This window comes from Centruroides sculpturatus, unplaced genomic scaffold (genome assembly GCF_000671375.1).
Source record: "Centruroides sculpturatus isolate CEXI.00-Female unplaced genomic scaffold, Cexi_2.0 scaffold514, whole genome shotgun sequence".
NCBI classification, from domain to species: domain Eukaryota; kingdom Metazoa; phylum Arthropoda; class Arachnida; order Scorpiones; family Buthidae; genus Centruroides; species Centruroides sculpturatus.
The window spans coordinates 78,118-97,025 of record NW_019384787.1 but is presented as its reverse complement, the minus strand read 5'-3'; the positions used below and the strand labels follow the sequence as shown (position 1 = coordinate 97,025).

Below are 18,908 nucleotides of genomic sequence, written 5' to 3'. Positions count from 1 at the left end.
TAAAAGGAAACAACGATGTTACGATACTTTTTTTATTTTGCCTTTTTGCCAACATTGGTTTAATTTATCAAGTTATATGGAGGCTGCTCTTTTTCGAGCAAGATGCAATGCATCTTGCTTGCTCGAAAAAGAGTAGCCTCCATATTATAAAAGCTGTTTCAATTATTTATGTCATATTACGTCAAGAAAGTATGCGTGACAGGAACAAAACAATTTTCGATTTGCTGATTAGCTTCTTAGTAATTTCCCTCGCTTAGCATGAAAAATTATAATGTTCTTCAGCTATAATTTAATGGAATCAGACAGAACAAAATTTCAGAACAATATATTTATTTTAATTAACATACTTAATTTTGCTAAATGAATTCAGTTTAAAATATATAAAATGAGAAGCTCGTTAATTTATTCTGTATCCATTTGCTTATAGCATTATCCTTAAATATCCCATTTCCCGCTCTTGTTTGAATACTGTCTCCCTTGCCACATTTTCTTCCACTTCTGTTACTCGTGCTCCATTTTCTACTGTCTCTTCGTCATTACTCCATACGGATTCATCGTCCTGTAGAATACAAATATCGTGTAAAATACAACACGAAGTTATAAGTTCTACCATTAAGTCCACGCAAAATATCCAAAAATATCAGCTCCTAAACTGAAGTAATCGACAAACAAATGCTAGTCTGTCACATAACAAAAACTAATTTTAAAATAATTTAAAGACGACTATAAAAAACCACGGTCACTGTAGATGACTATCGAATGCTTTGAAAGATGGTAGGCACCGTCTCCTACAATAGGAAAATTTGCATTTGGAATGTTATGACCGCTGCAAACTGTCATACACCTTAGATCTCTTAAGTATTGCGCAGCAGCAAACGGATCCAATTTTACCAACATAACAATAAAACATATTTTCTTAATTAATGCGCATTTCCCATAAAATTATGGAGTAAAATCCCTTTCTATTTATATATGCTCGGTATTCCCGTAAAGGAGCCTCGATGGCTATGCGCTTCCCATCGAGATGGCCAATACTGCATCATTGCTGTATTTCATAGCAGATGACAGCAGTTTTCAGCCGAAGGCCGATTTATAACATGGCTTTGCATGCTCAGAACATTTATAGCTGTAGCAATCTTCTTTGGGCACCTCCGCGTAGTCCTTCCATAAACTCCAAGTCTGTCTTCGACTCCTTTGTAATAATTACGAAAAAAGAATAGAATAGTGCATTTACGAGTTAGTAGTAAGTGTGGCGGGAAGACTATTTTATTAGTCATAAACGGTTAATTGTTTATTCCGGCTCCAGATCAGTTACTTTTGTCTGGTCACATCGTATTTCATTTAATTTAATCGATATTCTCAAATACCGCAATGTCGCTGAACAAATAAAAAATTAATTCTGAAAACTGGTAAGAATTTAAAAATACATATATTTATCGTAATTGTGAAAACTGTCGATGTAATACAAAATAAAAGGTCGACTCTGCAGTAAAGATGGTGACATTTCTTAGGTGTGGAAAAAAGGCCAGAATAGGGAGATATTTATCGTTTCTCGTAATTTGTGAATATTTTTATATTTCATTATTGTCCCAATCATTATATTTATTAATTATAAAATCTTTATTATACGACATTTCCCGAGGATCGAATTTTTACGAGGTTAAAACTATCATTTTATGGCTCACATAAGGACAAAATATGCGCTTAAATACTCTCTGGAAACAAGTTACATATCATTTATTAAATATTTAAATAAAAATTGTAATCTAATTTTGTAAATTTGGGAGTGTTTCAAATATGACGTTAAAACGGTTTTTTGTCGTTGCAAGTGGGTTTTTTTTAACATTATGTAGTATAGTAAAATCGTAGGACGGATAAAAATTTGACGTTATATTAGGATTGTCGTTACATTCGATGATGTTATAATCTGGTTAAACTGTATATTGTTTGTGCAAAATAAAAAAAATAATTTCGGACGATACAATAGCCACAATTATTTTTTTCAAAAACGAAAACTTTTCGTTACGCATCGACAAAAATTCAACCCGGGCCGACATGCAACGGAGAGAAATTTTGAAATTAGATAGGTTAATTTCATCGAAGATGCATCGTGAATGATCTCGTGGTCGTGGCCGACGATGTTTGAACGATCGCGCCCAAAAGCAGCGATATCAAAGATGGGAGAATGAGAACGAGACCTGCCTTGAGAATCAAAGTGATTCCGTCTCCGAGACATAGTCTTGTCCCAAATACGGTTTTGCCGTTTTACTTGTTTCTGTATATAGCAGTCTTTTGCAGCCTCATCTCCGCGCTTAAACAAATTGTCGGGTCTTTACTGTTTCCAACATTGCGTTGTTGATTTTGTGCTTTAATTTGTATTTTATTAATAATTGAGATGCGGTCACTCTGAGGCCCACCCACCTTTTCCATACTATGTAACTTTTATTCCTCCTCTTTAACTACTCTCTTCTAAATTTCCCTTAGCATTTTCACCTTCGACAACTTAATCCCTTACTTCACTACTTCCTTCTAAGAGGCTAAAGTCCAATTCATTAATGGACAGCCTCCTAATCTCTGTATAAACTAAAAATAAAAAATAAAATAAGAACCATGTCAAAAAATAGCTAAATCGCTTGCAATCGCCGCGGGATATGGCGCTTCTGTAAATGAATCTCATCCAAAACTATGCTTAGAAGTATTTTTTGTTTTTCACAAAATTTCAATCCAGAATAGATTATGGCTTACCCATCTGGTCAATGACTGAAATCTAGCTATTGGACAAAGTTAATGGATACGGGAAACCTACTTTGTGATAAATAAATTCAGTAATCTATCACATACAACCCTGATGTTGCTAGTCAGGCTTGGACGATCTTAAAGAACGAATCAAATATTTTGATCGTATTTTGTTTTAAATATTTTAATGGTTTTATTTATAACTTTTGCTGAAACTAAGAGAATCCGTAATGATTCATGCTTGTACACGCCTTTTTATCGTTTATCCTTGTTCTACAGATCGTACTTCTATCGAAAGGCGGAAAACTCGAAATCTGTTGAACATTTTTTACGTTACGACTTCTTACCTTATGAACGAATATGACTAAACAACTCTTAACTCAGTTTTATATTATATATACTTTTTATTTTATTATTATTTGGCATTTACTATGTATTATCTCAATTACTTAACTTTGTCCGATTTTTACTTTATTCTTATATATATCCTTGTATTCTTTATACCGTGTATTACTTTTTATTTTTGTCATTATTTGTACTGTATAAATCGCAAATCCTATTAATTACTTATACTGTTTTTGTCTTTATTTGTTATTTTATCTTAATTTGCGAGTTAACTGTTACTTGGGAGCGGAAATCTTTTGTCCAATGGCATTTCCATGTTTATGTAAACTAATTAAATACTTAAGTTAAGGAAGTTTCGGAACAGACTGCTTATGCAGAGGGTGGAGTGGTGCTAATTCAAGTTGGCCAGCCGTGGCTGCACTTCTGTGGGGAATGAATTTCTCCCAATAATTCATTACAGGAAAGATGATTGGCAATTTTAACTCATTGAAAGCTCTAAATGCAACTTTCCCGAGTCGACCGAACTGCTGCTGTGTGAAAACCACGTGGGCGAACTATGGTCCGGCACACAAAAATACTTCGACTGGAAAGGGAAGGTGCTACAGGAAAGTCTTGGTTTTTATACGTAAACTCCCTAACGGTGGGAACCGAGGCCGAACAAGATTCCTTTCCGTGGCCTTAACCTTGAATCCTGTCATAAGAGAAAGGTAGCGAGGAAGATCGGCAAGGCTTTTAAAGTACAAAAAATAAACTTTCTGCCCTGGTGACAGGCCTAAAGAATAATTGTGTACAAATAAAAATATTTTACTAATTAAATATAATCAGTTTTCCATGTTAATTTGTAAGAAACGCCGGGTGAAAATAAATTAACATAGGATACGCAGATAGACATCAGGTCCTTCCTTTTATTACCGTTTTACCTCTTCTAATAACTAGAATGGTGCCGCGTAACAAAAGTAACGCGAAAAAAGAGGATGGAATCCCTGCAGGGAAGAATGCCCCAGAAAGGGAAGGTGCCATGGTGGGGACGGTGGGTGTCCCGGATGGCCTGAAAATAATAAGGGTGATGAAATAATGGTCTTTGGATGTGGAAGAACGAAATAATGGTTTTAAATAAACTCACCGGAAATAGAACGCTGGCAATTCTTCCACAAGTAGTTCTTCAGGCAGTCTGCGGTTGGCCAACGTCAGGATCCTAAAACAAATTCCAGGAGAAATGGTTTTATTTTCCTGCCCAATTTATTTATATGCTTATTAATCGTATTTTTCACCCAAAATCTTTGGACTACCTTCTTCCCACCTCAACCAGCAACCAAAAAACAGGTATTTTCAATAATTGTTTTGTACCAGTAATAAATTTCTTCATCACCCAAATAGATAGAGTGGATTTCTCTAGACATTGTATGGTGATGAGGTAATGGCAAATGATATCATAATTGACACTAGGGTCTCAAAGGGTAGAAAAGCCTGAGATCAATAATATTAAGTATGAGGTTGTAGAGAAAGATTTTCATATATATCAAGTCCTCACAGGAGGAGGTTGTATTGGGCATGCTTGGTTTGCGGTGTCTTCCCTAACTTGGAAACAGAGAAAGGTAATGATTATGATTATATATACAGATGGTAATAAAGATAGGGCTAACTGAGGTCAAATAGGTCCTATTGCTGAGCAAAATATTTGAATGCATCATTAAGAACAGACTGTACTCTGTAATATAAGGGTGTAATAATGAGTACCACTATGATTTTAAAAAAGGGTGCTCGATGAAGGATGCATTATTGCGTCTCTGAGATGTGGTCGATAAGTCTCATAGCAAATACATTTTGGGTATATACTTTGATATAAAAAGTGCTTTTGATCAGCTATAACCTTTCAATCTAAGGAAGCTGGTAAATGGGAAATGCCCGGGTGAATTATATAGCTTACCAAGGCACTATTTATCATACAGAGGTGACGTATACCCTTTAGGTGACCAAAGGGTATATGAAAAGATAAATGGGGACTGTCCAGAGGAGTTGGTTCTCGGACCTGTGCTTTGGAATATGGTGTTTTAAACAAGAGTCAAATAGATTATGTTGCCTATGTCAAAAATTTGCTTTTAGTTATAATGCCAACAATTTGCTTTTAGTTATATCTGGAAATTCAAGGGGTAAGCTGGAGTCTCATATTGAAAAGTGGATGATGAGGTTACAAAAATGGCTTCTGTTTGTTTGTTTGTTTAGTTATGGCAACACAACACTTGGGCATCTGTCTAGGGGGATGCCTTCCGGGAGGTCTTTTTAAAGGAAACTGACTCCTATTTATGTGTTACAGACGTGGAGAAAACCCGGAAAACTCCACATGGCTATCCCGTCTGAGTGAGGCGTGAACCCATGATCAAACTCCCAGTGTTCAGGAATGAAGACCGCTTGGCCATTGGTGGGCTGAAACGGCTTGTGGGTAATAAATTAGAACTATCTGAATTAGAATTTACAATTTTTTTTATATAAATCTCATCCATACCCTTTTTACCTTTTTATAATAAAATCTCAGAAGCAATGATGCCATACACAAGTTTATTTATGATAATTAATAATACAAAAGTTATTTCTAAATAAAATCTCTTAATAGCCAGGAAAATTATGCAACTCATTGCTGGATTTTTCCCTTGACTTGTTTTCATATTAAACTGGATGCTATCAAAGAAGGAAACTTTGTGGCTTAAATATGGTTTAATTAAATTTTTAACATTAGATTGCAGTCTGTGAAATCACAAAATATAAAATGTTGAAAAAATTTCATAAAGTGTAATTTCTGAACCCAGCCTAAAAATTATAGACTCAACTGATGTATGCATCATCAGTTGAGTCTATAATTTTTATACTTAAATATGAAAAATGGAATTAATGATTAATAATATTCAAATTTCCCCAAATTTTTACCTAAGTGGATCGACTGTTTAGGGTAAAATTTTAAGTGTGTATATCCTAATGTATTTTATTGTATAGAATACATTTTAAGTGGTTTTGTAATTTATACCCTTTCTGCAAAATATAAATTGTTTCAAAACACAAATTTTAACAAAATGATGGTTAATTTACAACTATAGATAAATACAGTAATCAATAACTATAAAATACAGTAATCTATAACTATAATTTACTTAATTACAGTCTACAAATATCATCATCAGACTAATTAATGTTATGAGAAATTAATTGTGAAAATGACATTAGATTAAAATTATAACAAAGTTTATTAGCATTACAGCAGAAAATTAGTAATGAAGCTTTTGTTAATTTCTTTTAAAATATTAATTGTTATAAAGCATGTGTTAAGCAAAAAAGTGAAAATGTTAAAATAAAAAAGACAAACTTCTATGTGGAAATGAATCTTAAGCCAGTGACAAAAGTGGACAAAATAATAAATGGAGAGTGCAAGCATAAATAAAATGCATAAAAGAAAATATAAAAAAAGAGGATGGAATCCCTGCAGGGAAGAATGCCCCAGAAAGGGAAGGTGCCATGGTGGGGACGGTGGGTGTCCCGGATGGCCTGAAAATAATAAGGGTGATGAAATAATGGTCTTTGGATGTGGAAGAACGAAATAATGGTTTTAAATAAACTCACCGGAAACAGAACGCTGGCAATTCTTCCACAAGTAGTTCTTCAGGCAGTCTGCGGTTGGCCAACGTCAGGATCCTAAAACAAATTCCAGGAGAAATGGTTTTATTTTCCTGCCCAATTTATTTATATGCTTATTAATCGTATTTTTCACCCAAAATCTTTGGACTACCTTCTTCCCACCTCAACCAGCAACCAAAAAACAGGTATTTTCAATAATTGTTTTGTACCAGTAATAAATTTCTTCATCACCCAAATAGATAGAGTGGATTTCTCTAGACATTGTATGGTGATGAGGTAATGGCAAATGATATCATAATTGACACTAGGGTCTCAAAGGGTAGAAAAGCCTGAGATCAATAATATTAAGTATGAGGTTGTAGAGAAAGATTTTCATATATATCAAGTCCTCACAGGAGGAGGTTGTATTGGGCATGCTTGGTTTGCGGTGTCTTCCCTAACTTGGAAACAGAGAAAGGTAATGATTATATATACAGATGGTAATAAAGATAGGGCTAACTGAGGTCAAATAGGTCCTATTGCTGAGCAAAATATTTGAATGCATCATTAAGAACAGACTGTACTCTGTAATATAAGGGTGTAATAATGAGTACCGCTATGATTTTAAAAAAGGGTGCTCGATGAAGGATGCATTATTGCGTCTCTGAGATGTGGTCGATAAGTCTCATAGCAAATACATTTTGGGTATATACTTTGATATAAAAAGTGCTTTTGATCAGCTATAACCTTTCAATCTAAGGAAGCTGGTAAATGGGAAATGCCCGGGTGAATTATATAGCTTACCAAGGCACTATTTATCATACAGAGGCGACGTATACCCTTTAGGTGACCAAAGGGTATATGAAAAGATAAATGGGGACTGTCCAGAGGAGTTGGTTCTCGGACCTGTGCTTTGGAATATGGTGTTTTAAACAAGAGTCAAATAGATTATGTTGCCTATGTCAAAAATTTGCTTTTAGTTATAATGCCAACAATTTGCTTTTAGTTATATCTGGAAATTCAAGGGGTAAGCTGGAGTCTCATATTGAAAAGTGGATGATGAGGTTACAAAAATGGCTTCTGTTTGTTTGTTTGTTTAGTTATGGCAACACAACACTTGGGCATCTGTCTAGGGGGATGCCTTCCGGGAGGTCTTTTTAAAGGAAACTGACTCCTATTTATGTGTTACAGACGTGGAGAAAACCCGGAAAACTCCACATGGCTATCCCGTCTGAGTGAGGCGTGAACCCATGATCAAACTCCCAGTGTTCAGGAATGAAGACCGCTTGGCCACTGGTGGGCCGAAACGGCTTGTGGGTAATAAATTAGAACTATCTGAATTAGAATTTACAATTTTTTTTATATAAATCTCATCCATACCCTTTTTACCTTTTTATAATAAAATCTCAGAAGCAATGATGCCATACACAAGTTTATTTATGATAATTAATAATACAAAAGTTATTTCTAAATAAAATCTCTTAATAGCCAGGAAAATTATGCAACTCATTGCTGGATTTTTCCCTTGACTTGTTTTCATATTAAACTGGATGCTATCAAAGAAGGAAACTTTGTGGCTTAAATATGGTTTAATTAAATTTTTAACATTAGATTGCAGTCTGTGAAATCACAAAATATAAAATGTTGAAAAAATTTCATAAAGTGTAATTTCTGAACCCAGCCTAAAAATTATAGACTCAACTGATGTATGCATCATCAGTTGAGTCTATAATTTTTATACTTAAATATGAAAAATGGAATTAATGATTAATAATATTCAAATTTCCCCAAATTTTTACCTAAGTGGATCGACTGTTTAGGGTAAAATTTTAAGTGTGTATATCCTAATGTATTTTATTGTATAGAATACATTTTAAGTGGTTTTGTAATTTATACCCTTTCTGCAAAATATAAATTGTTTCAAAACACAAATTTTAACAAAATGATGGTTAATTTACAACTATAGATAAATACAGTAATCAATAACTATAAAATACAGTAATCTATAACTATAATTTACTTAATTACAGTCTACAAATATCATCATCAGACTAATTAATGTTATGAGAAATTAATTGTGAAAATGACATTAGATTAAAATTATAACAAAGTTTATTAGCATTACAGCAGAAAATTAGTAATGAAGCTTTTGTTAATTTCTTTTAAAATATTAATTGTTATAAAGCATGTGTTAAGCAAAAAAGTGAAAATGTTAAAATAAAAAAGACAAACTTCTATGTGGAAATGAATCTTAAGCCAGTGACAAAAGTGGACAAAATAATAAATGGAGAGTGCAAGCATAAATAAAATGCATAAAAGAAAATATAAATTTTCGTCTACAAGTATGTATCTTCTAATATCAGGACTTATTATACTGGCTTTACAGATAATGCTACAGAGTTTCACAGAAAACAATTTTTTATTTTATTTAATATACCTGGACACATACATAATTTTGCATTTCGGACACTTTTGTCCCTCCTTAGCAGATATTTTAGTAGTATATTCTATATAAATTAAAAACAATAAGATATATTTTAAAATTACATTTAACATTTACCGACAAACTTATCAATAAAATTCTTACAATTTTCAGACTTTTTTCTTTCATTTTTAACTGTACTGGGCATTCAATTTTAACCAACAAAAACATTATTATTGTAAACTTAAGCCTGTATTAAACAAATTATTATATTAATATTTTACATTATAACTGTTTTTAACATTTATTTACTATTTTTTACAACTTACATCTCTCTCTGTTCAATTTAACTAAGTTGTAAAAAATAGCAAATAAATGTTAAAAACAGTTATAATGTAAAATATTAATATAATAATTTGTTTAATACAGGCTTAAGTTTACAATAATATTGTTTTTGTTGGTTAAAATTGAATGCCCAGTACAGTTAAAAATGAAAGAAAAAAGTCTGAAAATTGTAAGAATTTTATTGATAAGTTTGTCGGTAAATGTTAAATGTAATTTTAAAATGTATCTTATTGTTTTTAATTTATATAGAATATACTACTAAAATATCTGCTAAGGAGGGACAAAAGTGTCCGAAATGCAAAATTATGTATGTGTCCAGGTATATTAAATAAAATAAAAAATTGTTTTCTGTGAAACTCTGTAGCATTATCTGTAAAGCCAGTATAATAAGTCCTGATATTAGAAGATATGTGCTTATAGACGAAATTTATATTTTAGTAAGTCAAGGACATTGAGGCATTTTAATTAAATGCATAAAAGAATATGAAAATAAGCAAGAAAATCATTTCCTAATGGGTTAAAAGCACAGGGAACAGAAGCAATAATGGAAGCGTGCTCTCTATCATCTACTTGACAATTCTCCTACCTCCAACTTTTGTTGTTTATCATTCTGGCTTCCTTCGCTTGCAATAAATTTATTTGGAATGTTATTTTTTGTTTCTTCTGAAAGTAAAAATGTAATTTGGAATTTATATAATAATTTAAATTATTAGTATTTCATTAATTGATTTCAATTCACATAGTTTTTAGTAATAGAAGTTTCTACATGTTGTTGTCTTAAATGTGGTGCAATAAATATTAAATGTGATCAAAAATAAAAATGTAATTTTTCCTATAACTTAATTATGTTAAGACAATTGACTTACTTTGGCACTGAATCTTCAAAATTTTAAAATTAAAAGCACCCTTCTAATATTTGAACATTTCTCTACTCAGAAAATCTCAAAAACATTATTGGAAAATTTAAAACTGATTTAATTAGCTATAGATCTAGTTTAATTTGCATAAAATACCACAAGGTTGTGACATATATCCAATTTATTGTAAAATTAACATAAATACTAAATTTCACAAAATATTTAATTTATTTATCTAATAACATAACTCTATACTGATAAAAGTTTCTTGAGAAGTTTGTAAATAATGTAAATACAGAGTAATTTAGTGTCACAAGCAAAATAAATACAGTGGAACCTCAGTATACGACCTTAATCCATTCATGATGTTTGGACTTATACCGAACAGGATATATACCGAACCAACCTTTCCCATAAGAAGTAATGTAAAAATGATTAATCCATTCTCATGTAAAAAAAAAATAAATGGCTGGCTTTAAACCCCTCACTTTCCTGGCTAGTTTCTGCTTGATTTTTCATGAGATCAGTATGTATCTTTTTAGCTTTCTCGCAAATAATTGCTTCCGATACATTGTTTTCAGCACACTGTTTTTCAGTTATCCAAAGCAAAAGCAATTTCTCAACATGATCTAATGTCTTTGATCTCTGTTTAGAAATTGATTTAATCCCTTTCGCAATGTTAGCAGATTTAATAATGTCTTTATTTTTCACGATTGTCGATATCGTTGTTCTCGGAATACGGTATGCAACAGTTAAATCTCGAACACGTGTGCCACCTTCATATTTCTCAAACAATCTCTTTTTTCAGTTCCATTGTGATTCTAGTCATTTTTTTAGTTTTCTGTTGCTTTGCATTTGCCTTTTTGCAATTCATGATTAATTAATAAAAATTATAAAATTTTACTTACAAATTAAAATCAGAAGAAATTTAACAAAGTTATAAATTGTGGCACTGTGAACATCTAGTCTGGTCTAGTACACCGATAGTGCTACTTGTTCATAGATGGCGCGTATAATTGAATTAAGTCGTATACCGAACAAAAGTCGTATACCAAGCAAAATTTATTTTGTCCAAACAGGATGTATTCCAAATTGGACGTATTCTAAAGTAGACGTATACCGAGGTACCACTGTACTCAACTATTGACAAAGAATTTAAATTATCATCAATGTGGAAATAGCACGATCTCTAAAAAATCATTAAAGATAAATTGAAATTATTTTTATTACATGTAACATATGCATTTGAAACATTGTAGAATGGAAATAAACTCCAGTCTGTCCATAGTTGATATGGACAGGGTGTAAAGGGTCAACTGACCTGTGCACTGAAAGCAGCTATTTTGTATGTGAAGGGGTTTCTGGAACATACAGGGAAAAAAAAGAGTGAAAATCAGTTTTATAGTACACATCAATGGTAATACACCCATTTCTGGAAGTGATGTTTAAGTCCAGAAAGTGTGTTCTGGAACTGCTAAATTCAGTATAACACTTTCATGCAGAAATGAATTGTACCTATGGGCAGCCATCTTTCAGGAAACTTGTGTCAGTGGAGAGAGTGTGAGTAAAGGAAAATAAAATCACACTTTCCTATCACTTTACACTAGGTATGTTGAAAATATTCTCATATTGTGGATCTAAACAAAATATTGATAAATTGCTAGAGTTATTCAATAATAACCCTTATAGCCTAATATTAAATCAGCAATTCAGCAATTTATTCCATAAGATATTATGATATAAATAAAATTCCTGAATTTTGAATAGTCCAAGCCATACTTATGGCCTGGACTATTCAAAATTAAATTCATACTGATGGCCTGGACATTCCATCTTTTAAATTTTGTCATTTTAACAATGTCATGGCAAACTGTTCCATGACATTGTTAAATTATCATGGAACAATTTAACATTCCAATTTAGAACATTAAAAGTTTGACTTCAGGTGTAGACCTGATGCAGGATTATAAAGTAAGCTGAAAACATTTGTCTGCTAAATAAAACAGTACTAGTAAAGTGTGAGGGGGTGGTGTTTGGTATTGTACTATTTGTGCTAATTAGTCATGACATGTGTCTACAACAGACTGATGTAAACAGACACTAAACAACTCTTACAACAAAGAAATTTTACTGTTGTAATAAAATTGTGCAGTCAAATCAATTTTAATAACTTAACAGGGAATTCAGTATTAAATTTTTGGAATTTATTTGACTGCAGGTGCAGAAATTCCAAACAAGAAAGCCAACTCAATGAGAATCTACTATGTTCATTAAGAGAAACTTAGATTTCAGCTTATATAGTGCATTTCACATGTACATTTTTTGTGTACATGTGAAATGCACTATATAAAGAAGTTCTGCTTAAGAGAAGTCAACTTTAATAAAGTTGCAAACGTTTTTATACAAGGCCACAAAAACAATCTGTTGTGGAGTGATGTTTGCATTAGATAAGTGTCTGCTAAGAGGTTTCATTGTATTCCAGTAGAAATGTAAAACTAGCTTCTAGAATAGTATCCACAAGGGATTAAATGCCAAAGATGAAGTATGACAGAATGACAAAATATGGAAACAGGTTGGCATAATTTGAAAAATCAAAACATTGGACTGGGAAAAATGGAAAACATTAGAGGAGACCTTCATCTAGCAGTGGATCGACATTAGATGATGATGATGATGATGATTATGATTGTATATTTCTGTATTTTGTGATTATGATAATTATGATTATATATAATCATAATCATATATATATACAAATTTTAATAAACAAGTTTTATGTCCTATATATTTAGTCCTCCAGCCAGTGATAAAACAACTCCAAAATCTCTTCTGATGTAATTCAACTAATAAAACATTCACAAAGTCACATTGTTAATTGATTAACAATGTGATTTTGTGAATGTTCCAATTGTTAACTTGGATAAGAATATTAGTACTTCCTCAAATTAATCCACTGAAAAGAAAGAAGTTAAATTTCATTTATCTACAATTTTGACAACTAGATGACCAATGCAGTTAAGATGTCAATTAAAAAAGACTCAATCAAATATGGATAATCAATCCTATGTTTCATGGAAAATCAGACCTTGGCCTTCATTACCTAGCTGACCACCATTGGGGGTCTGGCTGAATCCATAATGATTATTATTAAAATGGCCCTTTGTGTTCATGGGCTTAGATCAAAAGTAAAAAAATTATGTTTGTCATCATTTAAATATACTGATGATATAAGTAATTTGTTTAAGAAAATAAGAGAAATCAAAGAAACTTACAAAAAAATAAGTCTAATAACTTACGATCACTGTTCTTTGATGTTTCCTTATTCAATTTACTGAAAATAGAAACATTTCATATTTTAATTATTTAATCAGATTCAACAAGATTTGTACATTCTAGAATAAAATCATACTTTGAAGAGTTCATGCGTTCTTGCATGGCAGTAATTTTCTCTTTATAACCTGTATTTTCTGTTTCTAATTCTTTAATCTTAGCTTCAAATGAATAAAAAAATATCAATAATTATCTTAATATATAAAATAATTATTTTATAATAAATTATTTATTTCAATGTTGAAAATTTCATAATGTAATTATTATTTTCAGCAAACTTAAACTGGAAGTTTAATTCTGAAATGTGCAAAACATTTTCAAAATCTATACAGCATACATGATAAATTTCACTTTTGAAGTACATGATAAACAAATTTTGGTAAAGATTTATCAATTAATTATTCTGAAATACCATATTTACCAAAAAATTTGTAACAAAAAGTCAAAATTCACAGTTAATTCAAAACAAATTTGACAATGCAATCCACAAAGTTTAGTGTGCTTCCAATCACTGAGTGTTTTTTTTTTACTTTGCTAGTGATAAATTTTGCTTATCAACTAGCAATCAGCTTTGCTTAATTTAACATAATCTGTTACAATTGATAGTTACAAGAAATATTATTAAATGCTTTTGTGTTACTAATTTCATTAATATAAGGATAAAAAAAAAGGTAAATATACAACTGAAAACTTAACTGCACAACACACCGGGATGTATATAAATCATGTGACTCACACCAACCAATTAACTGGTATGAATACGAATATGGGGTCAGGATATGAGAACATAAATCTGACCTATAACATAGTAGGAATTCAATTGCACTCTCCACTTATGCGACAGACCTGGATATTATGGTGGACTTCCCTGGAGCCCGAATTATCTTTATCACCCTGCACCCAGGAACACCTCAAATGGTTGGAGGCCATTGAAATTTTTAAGGCTTGCTGCAGAACCACCTGTATTAATTTTAGGGAGGAGATGTGTCTATCGATGGCATGGCAGGCTAGACTAGACAACAATATTTAAATTTCAATCATAATTAGAGGGGAATGCATGCTCAGAAGTTCTCTGCATTCAAACTCAACCTAATGTTTGATCTTACTTAAACATTTTATGGAGAATGCATGCGGTATTCAAAATCCTTTCCATTCAATTTATATTTGAATGTTAACTGCCAGCCTACAAATTATAATTTTTTAAAATTTGTAAAAAAAAAATTTCCAAATTTTTTTGAATTCGGTTTTGTTTTAAAAAATTAAAATACATTAAAATGCTAAATGTAAAAAAATAAGATGGGACATGAAAAAAATGACATGAACATCTGAAATCAAAAAACTATGCAAGTCTTTAAAAGATATTAATGCATAACATCTATAAATAAGTCATAAAATTTAGGGATAATTATAGATTGATGATGGAATGCCAATTTGGACTATGGCAACACCTGCCCATTTGGACAAGATTGCTCATGCTATGGATAAGATTTATCTATCTCTTAATAAATTAAGCAACTTACCACCTTATATTCAAAATTCTAACATTGCTAGGATTGGGCTAGGGTGTCCATTGTTCTTTGAGTGAATTAAATATTAGGTTGTCAAGGATGAAATTTGTAGGTAATAATATTGCCAACCGTTGAGTCTGACCCATCTCAGAGTGCCTATGAATTATCGTTAATATTGTTTGTTTGCTAACACCAAACTTCAACTCATTTAGCTGAAATTGGTGAAGTAAAAAAGTTGGATAAGTGGGTTCCAAATGAACTGAATGAAAAACAGAAACAAAAGTGTTTGGAAGCTTGCTTGATGTTGCCTTTTTGTCACAAATCTGATCCATTTTTGAATCAAATTGTCACTTGTGATGAGAAATGGATCCAATATGACAATTGCAAACATTCAGCACAGTGGATGGACAAGGATGAATCACCAAAACACAAAATACTATATTCATCAAAAGAAGCTGATGGTGAGTGTTTGGTGGTCTAGCGCAGGTGTGATCCGTTACGATTTCATGAAACCTGGCTCATCGATCACAACAGAAATATATTGCAACCAACTGGATGAAATGATGCAAAAATGTAAAGAAAAACAGCCCAGATAGAAATCGATCTGTTGACCAATCTTATTGCATGATAATGCTAGACCACACACTGCACAAATGACTGTAGCAAAACTACAAAGATTGGAGTTGTAACTTCATCATCCTCCATACTTACCAGACCTAGCCCCCACTGACTACCACTTCTTCTGCAATTTAGACAACTTTTTAATAGGAAAACAATTTAATTCTGACAATGCTGTAAAACTGGCCTTCCAGGAATTCATTGACTCTCATCTGTCAAGTTTTATACCACTTGCCTGAACAACCTGCTGCTTAAATGGCAAAAGTGTATAGACAATATCGGTTCATACTTTGATAAATAAAATAATTCCTTATATTTGTAAGTTATCAACCAACTTTGCCTTTTTTTCCACAAATTTCATCCTTGACGACCCAATATTTTGATCATTTTTTAATGGTCTTTACCTGAGTTTATCTGAATGATCTTTCTTATATCATATTTCTCACAATCTAAATAATTTTGATAACCTATTATTTTAATTCTTTTGAAGACAAAAGTCCTTTCCAAAAAATAGGAACCACCATTTATTAACTTTGTGTTCCAGACATTACTCTTTTGGTGACTGACCTTTTCTTTTAGGCTACTGGCCACCAAACAGTCCTTTAAAAAAACACAAAAATATCCAGTTAAAAATATAAACGTTTTTAAAAAACAGGAACTGGCGATGTTTGAACGTCTTCTATTTTCCATCATACATTGCTGGGGTTGTTTCAGCTTTTATCTACAACAAAATAAGCACTGGTAAAATGTAGATGAGGAAAACATCACCAGTTCCTATTTTTTAAAAATGTCTATATTTTTAACTGGATATTTTTGTGTTTTTTAAAGGACTGTTTGGCGGCCAGTAGCCTAAAAGAAAAGGTCAGTCGCCAAAAGTGTAATGTCTGGAACACAAAGTTAATAAATGGTGGTTCCTATTTTTTGGAAAGGACTTTTGTCTTCAAAAGAATTAAAATAATAGGTTATCAAAATTATTTAGATTGTGAGAAATATGATATAAGAAAGATCATTCAGATAAACTCAGGTAAAGAAAGGAATAAAAACACAAGTTGAAGGCATAGATTTCTCAGAGGTATTTGCAAAGAAAGCCAATTAGAATAAATGAGACCATTAAAAATTTGTAATATAACAAATGATCAAAATATTGGGTCGTCAAGGATGAAATTTGTGGAAAAAAAGGCAAAGTTGGTTGATAACTTACAAATATAAGGAATTATTTTATTTATCAAAGTATGAACCGATATTGTCTATACACTTTTGCCATTTAAGCAGCAGGTTGTTCAGGCAAATGGTATAAAACTTGACAGATGAGAGTCAATGAATTGCTGGAAGGCCAGTTTTACAGCATTGTCAGAATTAAATTGTTTTCCTATTAAAAAGTTGTCTAAATTGCAGAAGAAGTGGTAGTCAGTGGGGGCTAGGTCTGGTAAGTATGGAGGATGATGAAGTTGCAACTCCAATCTTTGTAGTTTTGCTACAGTCATTTGTGCAGTGTGTGGTCTAGCATTATCATGCAATAAGATTGGTCAACAGATCGATTTCTATCTGGGCTGTTTTTCTTTACATTTTTGCATCATTTCATCCAGTTGGTTGCAATATATTTCTGTTGTGATCGATGAGCCAGGTTTCATGAAATCGTAACGGATCACACCTGCGCTAGACCACCAAACACTCACCATCAGCTTCTTTTGATGAATATAGTATTTTGTGTTTTGGTGATTCATCCTTGTCCATCCACTGTGCTGAATGTTTGCAATTGTCATATTGGATCCATTTCTAATCACAAGTGACAATTTGATTCAAAAATGGATCAGATTTGTGACAAAAAAGCAACATCAAGCAAGCTTCCAAACACTTTTGTTTCTGTTTTTCATTCAGTTCATTTGGAACCCACTTATCCAACTTTTTTACTTTACCAATTTGAGCTAAATGAGTTGAAGTTTGGTGTTAGCAAACAAACAATATTAACGATAATTCATAGGCACTCTGAGATGGGTCAGACTCAACGGTTGGCAATATTATTACCTACAAATTTCATCCTTGACAACCTAATATTTAATTCACTCAAAGAACAATGGACACCCTAGCCCAATCCTAGCAATGTTAGAATTTTGAATATAAGGTGGTAAGTTGCTTAATTTATTAAGAGATAGATAAATCTTATCCATAGCATGAGCAATCTTGTCCAAATGGGCAGGTGTTGCCATAGTTCAAATTGGCATTCCATAATCAATCTATAATTATCCCTAAATTTTATGACTTATTTATAGATGTTATGCATTAATATCTTTTAAAGACTTGCATAGTTTTTTGATTTCAGATGTTCATGTCATTTTTTTCATGTCCCATCTTATTTTTTTACATTTAGCATTTTAATGTATTTTATTTTTTTATACCATACCGTATTTCAAAATATTTTGGAATTTTTTTTTTTACAAATTTTAAAAAATTATAATTTGTAGGCTGGCAGTTAACATTCAAATATAAATTGAATGGAAAGGATTTTGAATACCGCATGCATTCTCCATAAAATGTTTAAGTAAGATCAAACATTAGGTTGAGTTTGAATGCAGAGAACTTCTGAGCATGCATTCCCCTCTAATTATGATTGAAATTTAAATATTGTTGTCTAGTCTAGCCTGCCATGCCATCGATAGACACATCTCCTCCCTAAAATTAATACAGGTGGTTCTGCAGCAAGCCTTAAAAATTTCAATGGCCTCCAACCATTTGAGGTGTTCCTGGGTGCAGGGTGATAAAGATAATTCGGGCTCCAGGGAAGTCCACCATAATATCCAGGTCTGTCGCATAAGTGGAGAGTGCAATTGAATTCCTACTATGTTATAGGTCAGATTTATGTTCTCATATCCTGACCCCATATTCGTATTCATACCAGTTAATTGGTTGGTGTGAGTCACATGATTTATATACATCCCGGTGTGTTGTGCAGTTAAGTTTTCAGTTGTATATTTACCTTTTTTTTTATCCTTATATTAATGAAATTAGTAACACAAAAGCATTTAATAATATTTCTTGTAACTATCAATTGTAACAGATTATGTTAAATTAAGCAAAGCTGATTGCTAGTTGATAAGCAAAATTTATCACTAGCAAAGTAAAAAAAAAACACTCAGTGATTGGAAG

The 18,908-nt window shown here is 31.9% G+C and overlaps 1 protein-coding gene and 1 long non-coding RNA gene across 3 annotated transcripts in view; both read right to left on the bottom strand.

Annotated features, from left to right (window-relative positions):
* Window positions 1–3,966: 3,966 nt before the first annotated feature.
* LOC111629269 lies at window positions 3,967–5,489 on the bottom strand. The gene is made up of 2 exons (XR_002757307.1): window positions 4,205–5,489; window positions 3,967–4,129 (listed from the first exon to the last, which is right to left on the bottom strand). It is a non-coding gene; the product is annotated as an uncharacterized LOC111629269 (long non-coding RNA).
* A 1,041-nt stretch (window positions 5,490–6,530) lies between these two features.
* Window positions 6,531–18,908, bottom strand: part of LOC111629263 (protein CASC4-like) — a 35,005-nt gene continuing 22,627 nt past the window's right edge. Inside the window, exons 3-7 of one of the 2 annotated variants that reach the window (XM_023373145.1) lie at window positions 13,718–13,799; window positions 13,605–13,639; window positions 10,038–10,114; window positions 6,691–6,762; window positions 6,531–6,615 (exon numbers count right to left, since the gene is read on the bottom strand). In XM_023373145.1, the coding sequence (XP_023228913.1) occupies window positions 6,730–6,762; window positions 10,038–10,114; window positions 13,605–13,639; window positions 13,718–13,799 (227 nt within the window). In that variant the 3' untranslated portion in view covers window positions 6,531–6,615; window positions 6,691–6,729. The remainder of the gene's footprint in view (window positions 6,616–6,690; window positions 6,763–10,037; window positions 10,115–13,604; window positions 13,640–13,717; window positions 13,800–18,908) is intronic. The other variant, XR_002757304.1, reaches the window with a different exon arrangement.